We start from the raw sequence: 13,696 nt of genomic DNA on the forward strand, positions 1-13,696 counted from the left end.
CCCAATGCACCCCTACCTACTACCAGTCCCACTATAAAGGCAGTTACTACGCGCAAGGAGAAATTTCACCGCAAAGTCGGCAGCCTCTGTCAGTTCCCGAATACCTAATGGCTGTTTCGCTACTTAAATGTCAAAGAATCACGTAGTCGCGAGTAACCGGCAGAATTTCGAATCCCTACTCTATCGACTTCCTCGGGACGTTTATGGGACGTGGACGGGAGTAGCTCGTATATCGTCCTTGAAATTATATGTGATACTGTCATTAAAGAGTAATGACAGTCCTGCTGGTACTTTTACTGTAGGTAAAAAAGAATTTCACCGAACACTCCTCTCTTAGAGCTTTCCCAGTATCCCACGTGTCTACACTGACAGATTGACTTTACCAACGACGCTCATCCCCCGTATTGTTTCGTCGATAATGAAATTTCGAAAACTCGTAAAAAAATTGATACGAAAAATTCTAAAAAAATCCTTCAGTCACGTTTATGGGAAAAAAAAACATAATCCATATTGGTCACTTCCTGTATACCATTAAACTTGAAGCTTCGCTTGAAAAGACTTTCAAAATCCATTGGAGTTTTTATGATACGCTTTAAAAGTACACCCGTTACTGTTAGGTTTTAGTGCAAGGTACAAATACATAGTTCCAAATATATTTAACAAAGGTCTTTTAATAAATAGTTCTCGATTTGACTGCCACGATAAACAAATAAAACAGCGACTGATCGCAGCAGTCGTTTAACCTAAGAAACGAAAGTCTATTCCACAAAATGTCCGTGAGCCAATTAAAGTCCAGAGTTTATCGATAAAGAGAAAACGTATCGATAATAAGTGACAAGTCGTATATGTTATAAATAAAAGGGATCAGCAATAATAAATGTCATAATTATTTTATATATAGACATATAGACTTACATATGAGCAACGTGGTATCCAGAGTGGTATTGTTGTTGTCCGCGGGACCTTCTCGTATATATCTATCCACAACGGAACACTTGATCACCGCCTTGTTGTTTTTCTTCTCGAATGCACATACGAACTTGCACGAAGGTAACAATAAATAAAATCTGCACTATGGTCGAGTCCGTCTTGTCCACCAAATAAACAGTGTCCTTTTCTGTTGCGCAGTGTACTACGGGCTGTCGTTGATTCTTCGTTCTTCCTGCTTGTCAATCGGTCTTGTCACAACCGACTGAACCAATTTGCACGGATACAAGAGACGTTGCTAATCAATCTCTTTGACAGTATTTGTTTTACTGTATGAATTTATTTTTTTTACGTTGTTCCTGCGTCTTCCTTTGACTCTTGTAGTACTACGCGAAACGTCCCATGTACACTCGGGTAACCGTGTCGTAGATGATCCCGGTGCCGGGACGCGCTCCAATCATGAAATACGACTGCTGGATAAAGAATTCTTTCTTGAATACTTGGCGATAGTCCTCGCACAATTTCTCCAAGTTTTCATTTGCCGTCTGTCGATGGTCGTCATGGGTCAAAAATTCAATGTATGTGTATACAACTTTTTATTTACGTTCTTTTTTTTTTGTAATTTTCTTCCCAATCAAAGCACTGGTCCTATACGTTGAAGGCAATCCTGGAACTTTATATATCTTCCTGATGTCTTGATTGTCACGCACTTCTATCTCTCTCTCTCTCTCTATTTCTCTTGTGTACAATAAGAGGAAACGAGTAAGTAGAGGAAGAACAGGAAGCGCAGTGAAGAAAACTCAAACACGATTAACACGTTATAAATTTATATGTATTTAAAAAAAAAATATATTTTCTTTTAGCCCCAGACAAATTCAGCCTATCCTCGCACGTGCGGCTTACACATAAAATACGAATATATTTAAAAGAAAAATATAACCAAAACGTATAACGTCGCTGTATCCTCGCGAACCCGGTTGCTGCGGCATGCCTCCTTTTTACCTCGTGATCGACGTGGAGCGCGTCTCGCCTACCGCCGGGGAAATGCGACTAATTTCTAAAAGTAGGCGAAGAAGCGAACTGGATGGCCTGTGGGCCCTTACTGTGAGGGGCCTTACCAGGTTCGAACGGGCAGGGGCCCCTACTCGGTGCCACGCTCTGTACGGACGGACAGCCTGGCCCCCCTCCCCTCTCCATTATCCCCCTTCTCCGCTTCGCCATCGCCACCTCCAGAGACCTTCACCACCTCCAGCAACCTCAGACCACCTCCAAACCCGTCACTTGTACCACCTCCACCGAAGTCACCTCTTCTTGGACACCCTGGATCAGGGTGAAATCATCCCTTCCTAAGACCCATCCAAATGCATTAAATATTGGATTATATCATCTAACCGTGTCTCTCGTCATTTTAGTTTAAATTATTTACAGCGATGTAACTAGTAAAATTATTTAGGAAAATTTATTTAACCGGCTGTATCACTGACCAATCGGATTCCATTATCGTAGATCGATATCGAATGACCCTTTCGACGATTCGAGCGAATCGACACTTTCCACAAATTTCGTAATGTCTATGGACGGGCACACTTCGATTCCAAAGATTTGGTAGTTGCTACAGCAGGAGGGAATGTTGACTCGTATATCCGTTAAACTATGACTGTTGGACATTACTTTTATCTCTGTTGGCTCCCGTGACGTTTGGCCATCCACGTTTACACCAGACACTGCTATGGCTAACCGTATTACTCGCGCACTCGCCATTGTCTATTGCCATCCCGTGTCTCTAACCGTTAAGGAATTTATTTCACCGGTTTATAAGGCTTCGCTGTTGAGACTAATTGAAAAATTTCGTAATTCGGTTATGTCTAACTTCACGGTTTATACTCTGACGTTCTATTGGGCTAATTCGATTTACTTACGTGTATCTAGCGTGGATACTTTTATATACGGACGTGACTATAGACATTTATGTAGAATGCCGTTTATGGCGCCACCGTTCACTTACTTTGGATAGTCTCGATCCCTCGCATAGTCTTTGGTAAAGGGATGTTCATACGCTTTCAGCACATACCTCGTCATGCTCTTTTATCGCAGCTGTTCGACGTTCGTGCTGTGAGCATTGCAAATAACGAATGAATAAAGATGATGGATTCGCATTTTATTATTGTAGGATATGTTGGTACTCGTGTGATTTTAAGTGCTACCAATTTTTTTTTTATTCTTTCTAGCAAGATTTAAGAATCGGAGAAATCCTAAGGATGATTCTAATCTTGGTTTTAGGTTACTCGTTAAAATGTTATGTAATGTTTCAGAAAAAAAAAAACTTTTATTACGTCTATAACAAACCACGTGACGATTTAAACGGATTGTAGACGATGCTGAGATGGTACGGAAAATTGGATTTTGAAAATTGACTATATCTGTTAGTTTGAAAATGACGGTTAGCTTTTTTTTTGGAAAGATCAAAAAGTTAGGTATGCTTTTCGTTTGTCCTGCTATCCTATGTTCCGTTAGTTTGGGAATGCGTGCCAGTCGGTTCGGTGTCAAAAAAAGGAAGAAAGGACGAAGCAAAGATGAAAAAAATAAAACGGTACGGAGAGCGAGATAAAAAAAAAAGGATTCTGTCAGCTTGCAATGCACGGCCAATGCCGTTAACTCCGAAGTATTGAGTCCTTGAAATTTTGGGATTTACGTAAACTTGCCTCTTAAAGAAAAAGGGTTAAAATTCAGGGTGAACGTTAAAAAAAAAAAGTGTAGGTACCGTTCGAAGGCAGTGGGCCGATTGCGGCAATATTCGTTTGGGACTTTTTTTTTCAGTACTAACTCAGGTAACTAACTTTACCAAATAAATCCCTAGGGCCCATATTCGGTGAGAGAAAAATAAAAATAAAAAAAATAGCAGATTCAGAAAAATTTGGATTTTCATGAATTATCATATCTCTCCATTCTTTTTTTGTTTAATCCAACTTTCAATTAATCAAAAGTCATGGTACCTTAGACTCATCGTTATAATTCTGTTTCGAGGAACAGCGCGTAAACTAAGAGGAATAAGGAGGAAAAAGAGGGGAGGGAAGAGGCCCCCCTTTTGATCATCAACTCGGTTACACTTTCATTGTTGCGGCTGGTGGTACCACCTCATAATCATTAAGCCAGAGAGTTGGGAACTGCTGGTAGCCCGAGATCGTGACAGCTAGAAATAATTTTATTATCAGGATATCCTTCGACTCCAGGACGTCGTGCAATTCCGCATGAGCGACGTCCGTCAGGTCGTATCAAATAGAATTTCAATATAGAAGGTTAATAGAAAATAGGGCCCATTTAATGCGGCCTGTTAAATTCACATAAGTCCTTTGAAGTATAGAAACCGACGAGGATCCTGGGACTTAAATATTTTGACACCAAGTTCTTGAAGGTGGGCCCGCGTCAAATTTATGAGCTCCTTTCTCAAGGCCCAATGGGGACTTACCAGTGACCCTTGAATATCGACCGGACCCAAGCTACAGCCGTACTTCGTCAGACCGTTAGGACAACGCGATTGCCTCTGCGCTTTTATTGCTGTCAATAAATGCTCGCTCACAATTTTTGACTTTATAAGCAATATTGACATAGTCCTTCTGCCTCGTTCACAGTCCTGGTTCTTCGTCCTGGTACCCAGGACATTCAGGCCAAGCATCCTGTCACGGTAGCCTAGTGACGGTTAACACAGTAAGTGCGGTCAGTCCGGAAGATCCTTGAAGGGTAACAAATTTTTTTTTTATATTCTAGGTAAAAATATTTTTTTATATATAATTACTATATATTCTCTCACCATATATATATTTTTTAATGAGGTAGATCCGGTTAGTCTGAATTTTCCCGTGTAGCGGTTGCCTTCTCCATAGTTAAAGAGTCACGAGTAAAAGGTACTGGTAGGTATAGGTACAGTGGTAGGTGTATAGATGAAGAAGTCAGTGAGGCCCCACTGGCCCATATCGTGGTGGGCCCTCTTACGGCTTGAGTAAAGCGTGCCGAAAAACATGTGTGGCACAGGAGGTGACGTTATGTAGATACAATCCACTTAGAAATATATATCTATATACACGGTGACCTAGAGAATTTTGGAAATTTACTACAAATTCACGTGTTTATTTCACTTTTGACGTAAAGACACGCTTTTACATTTTCTATAACAATGCCTCGTGTTTCACGTTTTCGACAAATATTTACCCATAGTCTTTGTTCACTCTCGTGACAAGAGAGTCTGACTCGTGGCACGCAGATGCTTCTTCTTACTTCCTGTTACGCATCCAGATGATATATTTTCTGAATTTTCTAAAAGGTTATAAACTGTGCGTGTGCTCATCGTAAATCACGTAAGGCCCGTCGTGTGCCGATGCACCCATACACGTTGTACTATAAATTGTAAATAAGAGTTCTTGAAAAAAATTGAAAGAAAAAAATATAGAAAATGCAACGCAGGAAATTGCCATGGATTTTCCTGATGATCAATAAGCAGAAATCATAAGGAAACAATTAACGCTTATTGTATACATACCATAGGCAGGAAGTCAGAATTACAATTAAATCTGCGGCCATTTTCTCAAGGCGCAAACTATAAAATTTCTAGGTTAGACTACTTGGTCATCGAATCGATGATTCCAATTTTACCGAAGTACACGATGTCTGTATTTGTAAATCATCGTCGGATAACTGTCCCAAAAAAGTCTTTGTGAGGACATGAAAATTAAGGTTAGAATTTCAACGTGGTCGATAAGTCATCGATTCGATGCTCCGATCGGTAAAGGGTATATGTGCCTTAGAATTTTTGTAACTTTCTATACCTTGTGCGAGTGCGAGAGAGAGGGTCTTATGCGTAGTTACGCGTGTAAGACGAAGACAGACGTATCGTTCGTCCGAATCCCTCACTAAATTGGCCTCTCTCGAATTGGCTCTGCCGTTGTTATAACTTTGATCTACGAGATTCTCGACCACCCTGTTGACTGTTTTCACAAAAGGGTATCTTTTTGAAAAAGAAATAGAGACTAAGTGCAACGAACCCTGTCGTGTTTTCCGTAAAGATTTTGAAAACTGGAATAAATCGAGCGAGACAGTTCCGCGTTCCAGAGGTAAAAATATTTGCCGTATAGAATTTTCACGGTCTCGTGTCCCGCCGCTTTCCGGGATAAATATTTGACCGTAGAATCTTTCACGCATGCGCACGTACCGAGTGGACGGCCGCAGGAAAACAAGAAGCAAAGCAGAAAAGTAGGAAAGAAAGAAAGAAAGGGAGAACTTCCGCGTTAGAGATTGCCACACGATTTACGAATTTATTGGCGTGTCTAAAGGAACGGACCCACTTTCGAGGTCCTTTGTCGTCGCGCAACCCGACGACTCTCTGCCCTGAGACACAATATTCTTCCTGGGTCTTCTGCGAAGCCTTCGAAAAATCTTCAGGTACTGAAGAACGAGAGAGAGAGAGAGAGAGAGAGAAAGAGTCAAGAAGCAATAGAGTAACAAGCAGGCGCTATTGCGATAGGTGCATTGCGCCGCAAAACCTGGTCGTAAATAAGTCAAATTCTGAAAGAGTCAAGAAGCAATAGAGTAACAAGGTCTTCTGCGAAGCCTTCGAAAAATCTTCAGGTACTGAAGAACGAGAGAGAGAGAGAGAGAGAGAGAAAGAGTCAAGAAGCAATAGAGTAACAAGCAGGCGCTATTGCGATAGGTGCATTGCGCCGCAAAACCTGGTCGTAAATAAGTCAAATTCTCGCACTTGCTGATGGGACCCTTCGACACTGTCGATTCCTTCCCTTAAAATTGCGAGAGGCATCGCCATTGGCTGTTTATCCTTACAAGAATTTACGGTGGTCCCGTTTGAAAGCAAACCTGCGGGCATCGATGTGGCCACCGATGTAAAATCTCCATTGAAAAATCACTCGGCGTCCTGAGTCTAGCAGCTACCTTTTACGACTTTCCGTTGCACTTTGCGAATTTCTTACTGACCCCTGTGAATCTTCGTAAAACTGCGCAACCACCAAGAAAAGGTAGCGATCCTGTCGTAAATTTGGTAAAACGAAATACGTATTTCAAGACTTCACGAGCCTACATAACCTCTAATGTTACTTCTGTCAATATACGAGAACTTTAATGACAGTAAGACACCGTTTGATTCTCTGATACGTTAACGGAATAAGAGGTAGCCAAGGAGCGATCTTGTGGCAATTGAAAAAGAAAACTAAAAAATGGTAGATGAATCGGTACGGTCTGGGATTGGCCTTGCAAGGCCTTTACTCAGCCGGCCATTCTCCACTGAGGAAACGTAACCTCACGCCGACACACTCTTCGCGTACCGTGAGGACGCGCCTTCTCCTCGCGAAAAGACTCGGCCAATAGCGTCGCGTTTGCTGTGAGTGTGTCGCTCCGGCACAGTCTGTTTTTTTAAAAAGACGTTCGTGGCTTCAGGGACGTGGAAGGAAGACAGGCTGAATACGGGAGCGTATCGGTGTGGCTGGCCGGTTGCGAAAAATCCACTCACGATGCCGTTACACAGGTGAGCATATCGTCATTACATAAACGTAGCCGCCACTAATAATTGGCTTCTGTTTTGTAATTGTTATTAAGGCCATTAGCATATAACAGAAAAAAAATAGGTTGCTCTTCGATTCTTATAGCAAGCCAATTCTTATAGGATTGCCAATCAACGATATTTTAATGTGACTGTCAATTTTATGTATCATCGATAAAACTACTGAGTAATTATTGTAATCTAGGGAAATACAATTCCCACGTAAATTAATTATACAGAAAAAAGAAAGTCATACATAGCAATATACGCACGGTTTCCTTTATACCGTGACTTTTCAGCGTCTCGCCTACTAACGTTTTAAAGGTCCCTGCTTAATGCCCGAACATCCAAGACAGTTACTCGAGGCCCGTTCTTGCGCTACGTTGAGGAAATCACGCGGTCCCTTCGCGGGGACTGATCATGAATCGAGGACATTGCGTGAGATTATTTGTGAGTCTTTAGGAATGAGCCTTAATTACAGATTAGTACATTTAGTTCCGTGCTACTATTGTACATTAAACCGTCTAGAGCTATTTTATCCAGACACTATCCAATTATGAAAAACCCAATCGTTTTGCACCAATTATCCCAATATCCAAAGTCTATCGGTAATGAAGCCGAATCTCATGGCGTTTACTCGGTTTCGGTTTCTGCTCGTAATTCCATAGCGATGATAATATAAAAGTCGAGCATCAATCCTTGCGGCGGTTTTGTCCTGTTTACCAAGTGGGCCAATCGAGATGGAGAGTAAGCGTCTTAGCGTCTCGTAGAGAAGAAGAGAAGGAGGAGAAGGAGGACCAGTCAGGAGAGACCTGTCTCGCTCATCCTGATCCAGTCGCGTGTTCCTCTAACTGCCCCAATGAATCCGTTACGATTCGTCTACGTGTAAAGTCAAGATCCAAGAAACTTAACAGTTTCCACCACTACGAACTTGTCTTCCATGAATCATAGATCAGCCAAATGAATTTGCAAGAGGTTCCAGTCCCTGCCATTAGACCAGATGACGATACCCAGGCGTCTTTCTACATCCTCTCTGAAACAGTACATCATACGAATTCCAAATTGGCATTCCTGAAGCTAACCAATAACGTAATAGTTAAATACCGGATCAACTGGCATGGCATACCGTTATAATTCCCCGAAGGTAATTCCTTTGTAAATATATTTATCTGCCATATATCTTGCATATATCCTGCACAAGTACCTGGATAGGAATACAAAAATTTTTGTGAAATGTACAATGGTAATGCTTTAGGTATATATAAATAAATAGGAAATGTCTAAAATCTTACTTTAGATGGATAAATAGCGATGCGTGATCATGTTACATTGACCATCTTGTGTATCAGGCTTAAAGTACGTATAAGACAGCGACTGGTCGTGTGCGAGCAATCGCGTAGTATAACATAGGTAAGTATGTTTTAAGGTCAGTAGCACAAGCCGCCACAATACACAGCGGCACTTGGCAAAATCGTACATTATAGATCGTGACGTTCATTGTTCCTTGAACTTGTACATATAAGCAGATGAGTCTGTACGGGTAGATGGTACTGGTGAAGGAGTGCGTGCCGTGTTACGGATGTACTTGGTTCTGGAGAGAGTCTTTTTCCTCCTTGCTTTTAGGACATTCATTTCCGGTACTGAAAACAAAAAAAAGTAGATGAGTCAAATTCGTTTATTCATTCAGACTGAATTCATTGAGGATTTTTGAAGATAAAAAATAAAAAGTATATATATGACAAGGCAACTTTGATCTTTCTTGAAATCAAATAGAAATTGTACGTAATGGTTCATGAGAATTAATCAAGTCTCTTAACCTTTGCCAGAATCATGACAGTTGGCTTTGTACAAGTTGCTGCAACAACTTAACTGAAATATATATATAATATATACAGAGTACTACAAAAGTCACGAATGACTTGATCTCAGGTCCATGACCAATAAACTTCTAGATACCTTAAAATAGTACAAATACAAAAATTTTTCCAACTAAATTTATCCCATGAACAATGCTGCTGCCAATGTATCATTACAAGGCCTTTATAAAAATAGTAGGTAACATTTTCCAAACAATGTTACCCTGAGTTCAATGGTACCAGCAGGTAGGATTGGTATACTAGAAGTTTACTGAGCGCAACTCGATCTCGACGTACTGTAAGAATAATCTGGTCAACTACCCAAGAAATGACGCGAGCCACTAACTTTTTGTCGGCAGTGTCGCGCGTAGTTTTGCGGCAATTTTACATAACTCCTAGTTGCCGGTCTCGGGGCCCATTTCGACATCCTGATTCGTTGCCGGAGCATAGCCGTGTCCTAGCTCCGAGTATATAGTAAACGTAAGAGAACCCGTGGCTAGATTCAATTGGTGCTGAAACACAACAATGATTTTTCGCCGATTGTATAACGCGTGGCCAGCGCGTTACTTATTCTCTTACTTGTTCAGCTAGCCACTAACCTCTACGGTATATACTATGTATATATATATAAGGAGTAAGCAAGATACCTACCTATATCTGGAGACCAGGAACATTGGAAACAGACAACACTACTGATACTTATGATACGTAAGCATAGGAGAGCCGCTGGCCCAAGTGTTGAGTTCGTTGCACCGTTGCAACATTAATTACGCGGCTACGTTCTGTAAGTCCTAAGCAAAAATGAGCAATAGGCTACATTCGACACACTGGTATAGCTGGGACATTCTTGCCTAATAATTCCACGGCCAATAACCGATATACACAATATTCGTTGCCCACAAATTTCGTAGCGGCCATACTGGATTTTCGACCCTTACTGCCATCTGGAATAAAATACGTTTGAATGACACTTTTCGTCGGAATCGTAGGAGACTCGATATACATTGAATACTTATGGTTCACTGATATATAAATACGCAACACATGTGTTTAATCTCTAAATTTGACTCCGGTGGAAAACATAGCCAATGGTAATTTACAAATTTATATTGTAACCTTAAATTGTGTATGTGTATCCAGACAGACATTAGTCTCTTTTACGTGCCTTTCTTATCACTTGGCGTATCTGTCTGATTCTTATCGAGACTCGTTCCACTATGAGAAATTTCTTTGATCACTTACTACGTATTTGTACTGTTAACTCGAAGAGGTTAACGGTGTCTTGAAAATTTCGAGCATTTCCTCAAGGCTTGTATCGAACGAATCGTTAGCGCTCGTTACAGCGACTGCCGCTGAAGTTCTTTGAAATGCGAGCGGCGCGCGGGAAATTCGTGTCAAATGCTCGACTTTGACGCTTCTAACCTAAATTGTCGTCGTGTTCCTTGCCGGTTTGTTCGCTTGCACGCTGCTACGTTCCGTATTTTCTCTCTCTCTCGTACTTCTTTGCTCAGTGCTCTTTGCTCGGTATGGCCCGGCTGAGAATAATTGACTTTTACCCAAAACCGCTGGCCCACATTGTTTTGAGAATGGGCGCCAGAAATAAACGTGCATGAGATTCACAAGAAACCAGTCGAATTTTCTCGGGAGATTTTTTAAGAAAGAAACAATAGAACGAATCTTTCTTTTCTTCTTTTTTTTTTAAAGCATTCTACCATTATTCGTGTAATATGTAACCATCCACTTTTTCTCTATTCTAACCTAATGTGACTATCTTATACGTGACAGTGCATTCGTATCGAAATATTAGAAGAATAAGAATATCTAAAGTTAAAGAAATACTCGGACAGGGTATCGATAAAAGGCCGGGCTCCTTTTTTTTGTACAATTTCGAAAGTCGAATTGGCCCTGTCTCAACTTACAAATTTCTTATGGATCCATAGAGCGAGCTACCGGGTTCGCATTGCGTGACTCTTTTCAGTAGCACAACAATCATGCTGCCTACCATAAATAAACGAAACAAAAGTAAAATCTTGTTATTTTTTTGTCACAGAGTCAGTTAATAATTTTAATTATCTTTAGTCTCATCCCGTTGTCTCTGAGATTATTTTAAGCACAGCTGCTACAGGACTCGTGGCACAGATCGGCAAAAGGATGAATCGACGGATAACCGATTGTGAGAGAAGAGTAAAGAGAAGGAGGGGAAGAAGGAATAAGAGTGGGGAGGGTCTCCCGAAGCGAATCAATTGGCACGAATAAATTAGGATATTTACCGTTCTGTCCCTTATCTTGGCTACCGGGAACGATGTCACGATTTCGTACAATTTTTTTATTCCCATCGAATACCCTTCTCTCTCTTTGTTCTCCTCGCCACCGACACCTAAGCAAAGTCTTTGGCATCGCTAGGCAAGGAAAAAGAGTGCGCGGCCACTCGTGTGTGTCCAACCATAACTCACTGTAGCCACTGCATTGCCACTTCGTCACGCCCGTATTTTTACAAAAGCTGCTATCTTTGTCTCTTGGGGAACCACGAGAAGCCAAAATTTGCTCAACCGCTCGAGAGTCTTATCCAAAGTTTGTTGTATCCTAGAAACAATGTGGAGACGGCTGAGTGACGTTGTGGGCTCGGCATTACGGCGAAGCTGAAATATATATAAATAAAATGTTAAAGAGAAAAATAGTCGCGCCGTACGAATCGAAGCGCAAAATGCTTTCTCCTTTTAATTCCGAGTTTTTGCCAGCAAAAAAAGAAACCCGACTATCCGGACGCGTAGACCACGTTATTTTAATATACTACCTTAAGACTGGAACGTGAAGTTGTTACTGAAGATTCATGAAGTAAAACTGAGCCAAAAATCGAAATTCTTATTTCCTCAGGTAACCAGTAGCTTCAGAGACACGAACTGCGATTCTTCGTGGGAATAAGAGAAAAAGATTTACAAGAGCATACCGAATTGTCACAGGTATTTTTCACTCTGAAATATATTTTTGGGTCTTTTTCTTTTAAAGTTTTTCCAAAATTTTGACATATTGGCGACCCGCAATTCTCTTACCTCCTGTGTAAGATGTAAGGGTAGTCGCGCTTTTCACTTCCTCGTCCTATCCTTAACTGAATACCCCCTGGTGAGTTTTCACTGCGGCGACTTTATCCCTCTGGCCGCAAACTACGTAAGGTAGCTTCAGGTTAGCATTGTATTCTTCCAGGTAGGAAGCCACCCTGCGGTACACCTGAATTTCGCAACCGGATCTAATCCTCCAAGAAGTCAAGTAGTTCACCATATTCCGTAAACCAAGATGAATACCTCGTAAAATCAAGAACCTGTACAACAAAGTCCTAACATAACCTATCTTGGTGCAATATTCAGATAAAATTCTAGTCTAGAATAAATTATAAAAATAACTCACGCCAAGATAATGCCCACGGTTTGCCATCAAGTGGAACGCGCTGATTTAAAATGAAAGTGAACGATGAGCAAGCAAAATAATTTTATTGAGCCAAGAGAAATTCCTTGTGACGTACACACCCAATTTTATGATATATTATCAATATATCCATCAATGTACTAATACAGTAAGATCTCACCTCATCGATAATCCATTCCTCTAGCAGTGTGTATCGATTGAGAGCCAGTTCCGAAAATATTTGAGATCTTATAACCTATCTTCCAAACCGGCACAGACATTTCGTATAGAGCAAGACCCGGAAGGATTCGGGCCAGTGTGCCAGACGGTTCTCGGGGCAATTAAAGGAAAGAAAAAATGCGAGAGAAAAAAAGACACGAAGAAAAAGTAAAGAGGTTTAAAAGAAGAAGAGGAAGAAAAGGATCTTCGTGACAGGTATCCTACCCCTTCTCTCTTTCTGGCTCCTTCACGCGTCACACTTCGAGGAATATCCTAACGGCGTCGGTGGCGTCCATGGTGACGCCTCGCGTCGTTCCTCCGAGCGTGCATCTTCACTTTTACCGTGAAACGTAGAAATGACCGGCTCACCGATTTTCGCGTGCTTCCTAGCTTCGGAACATCGTCGAAGCGGCGAGCCTTCGTGTTGTTTTGCTTTCTCTTTCGGGAGTGGCACGCTCTAGTTCACCCGCTCCGCGTACGAAGTTGCTCGAACGTCAATGTGTTCATCCATTGGACTATTAATTTTCAATTTTCTATAGTTGCTTCCAGTGCGAGAGAGAGAGGCTAATGATTATCGAGAAGAGTAAGAGAGAGAGAGAGAGAGAGAGAGAGAGAGAGAGATGTTTATCTGCTGCAAAATAAGCAGCAATGCAACAGCAAGCCTTCTTGTGAATTTACCTACATTTTATGCACGAGTAAAATCTTTAATCAATTTTTAGCTACTGGATTTTCAAGCTTTTTTTATATTTTATCG

General features: G+C 41.2%; 1 protein-coding gene and 2 long non-coding RNA genes across 4 annotated transcripts in view; 1 reads left to right on the forward strand and 2 right to left on the reverse strand.

The window, feature by feature from the left end:
- LOC107267673 (uncharacterized protein PB18E9.04c) overlaps positions 1–4,600 on the reverse strand; it is a 13,154-nt gene extending 8,554 nt beyond the window's left edge. The window contains exons 1-2 of the mRNA XM_015739652.2: positions 4,394–4,600; positions 916–1,072 (exon numbers count right to left, since the gene is read on the reverse strand). Coding sequence (XP_015595138.1) covers positions 916–1,072; positions 4,394–4,600 — 364 coding nt within the window. The remainder of the gene's footprint in view (positions 1–915; positions 1,073–4,393) is intronic.
- Positions 4,601–7,636: 3,036 nt separating this feature from the next.
- LOC107267674 lies at positions 7,637–10,737 on the reverse strand. 2 transcript variants are annotated; one of them, XR_003059672.1, is made up of 6 exons: positions 10,567–10,737; positions 9,976–10,268; positions 9,671–9,836; positions 8,761–9,108; positions 8,595–8,672; positions 7,637–8,501 (listed from the first exon to the last, which is right to left on the reverse strand). It is a non-coding gene; the product is annotated as an uncharacterized LOC107267674 (long non-coding RNA). The 2 variants fall into 2 exon arrangements; XR_001537651.2 differs by having other exon boundaries at positions 10,441–10,737.
- On the forward strand, positions 10,282–13,081 carry LOC107267675. The gene is made up of 3 exons (XR_001537652.2): positions 10,282–10,415; positions 12,199–12,284; positions 12,526–13,081. It is a non-coding gene; the product is annotated as an uncharacterized LOC107267675 (long non-coding RNA).
- The last annotated feature ends 615 nt before the right edge of the window (positions 13,082–13,696 follow it).

This window comes from Cephus cinctus, unplaced genomic scaffold, assembly GCF_000341935.2.
Source record: "Cephus cinctus unplaced genomic scaffold, Ccin1 Ccin1_scaffold0448, whole genome shotgun sequence".
NCBI lineage: Eukaryota > Metazoa > Arthropoda > Insecta > Hymenoptera > Cephidae > Cephus > Cephus cinctus.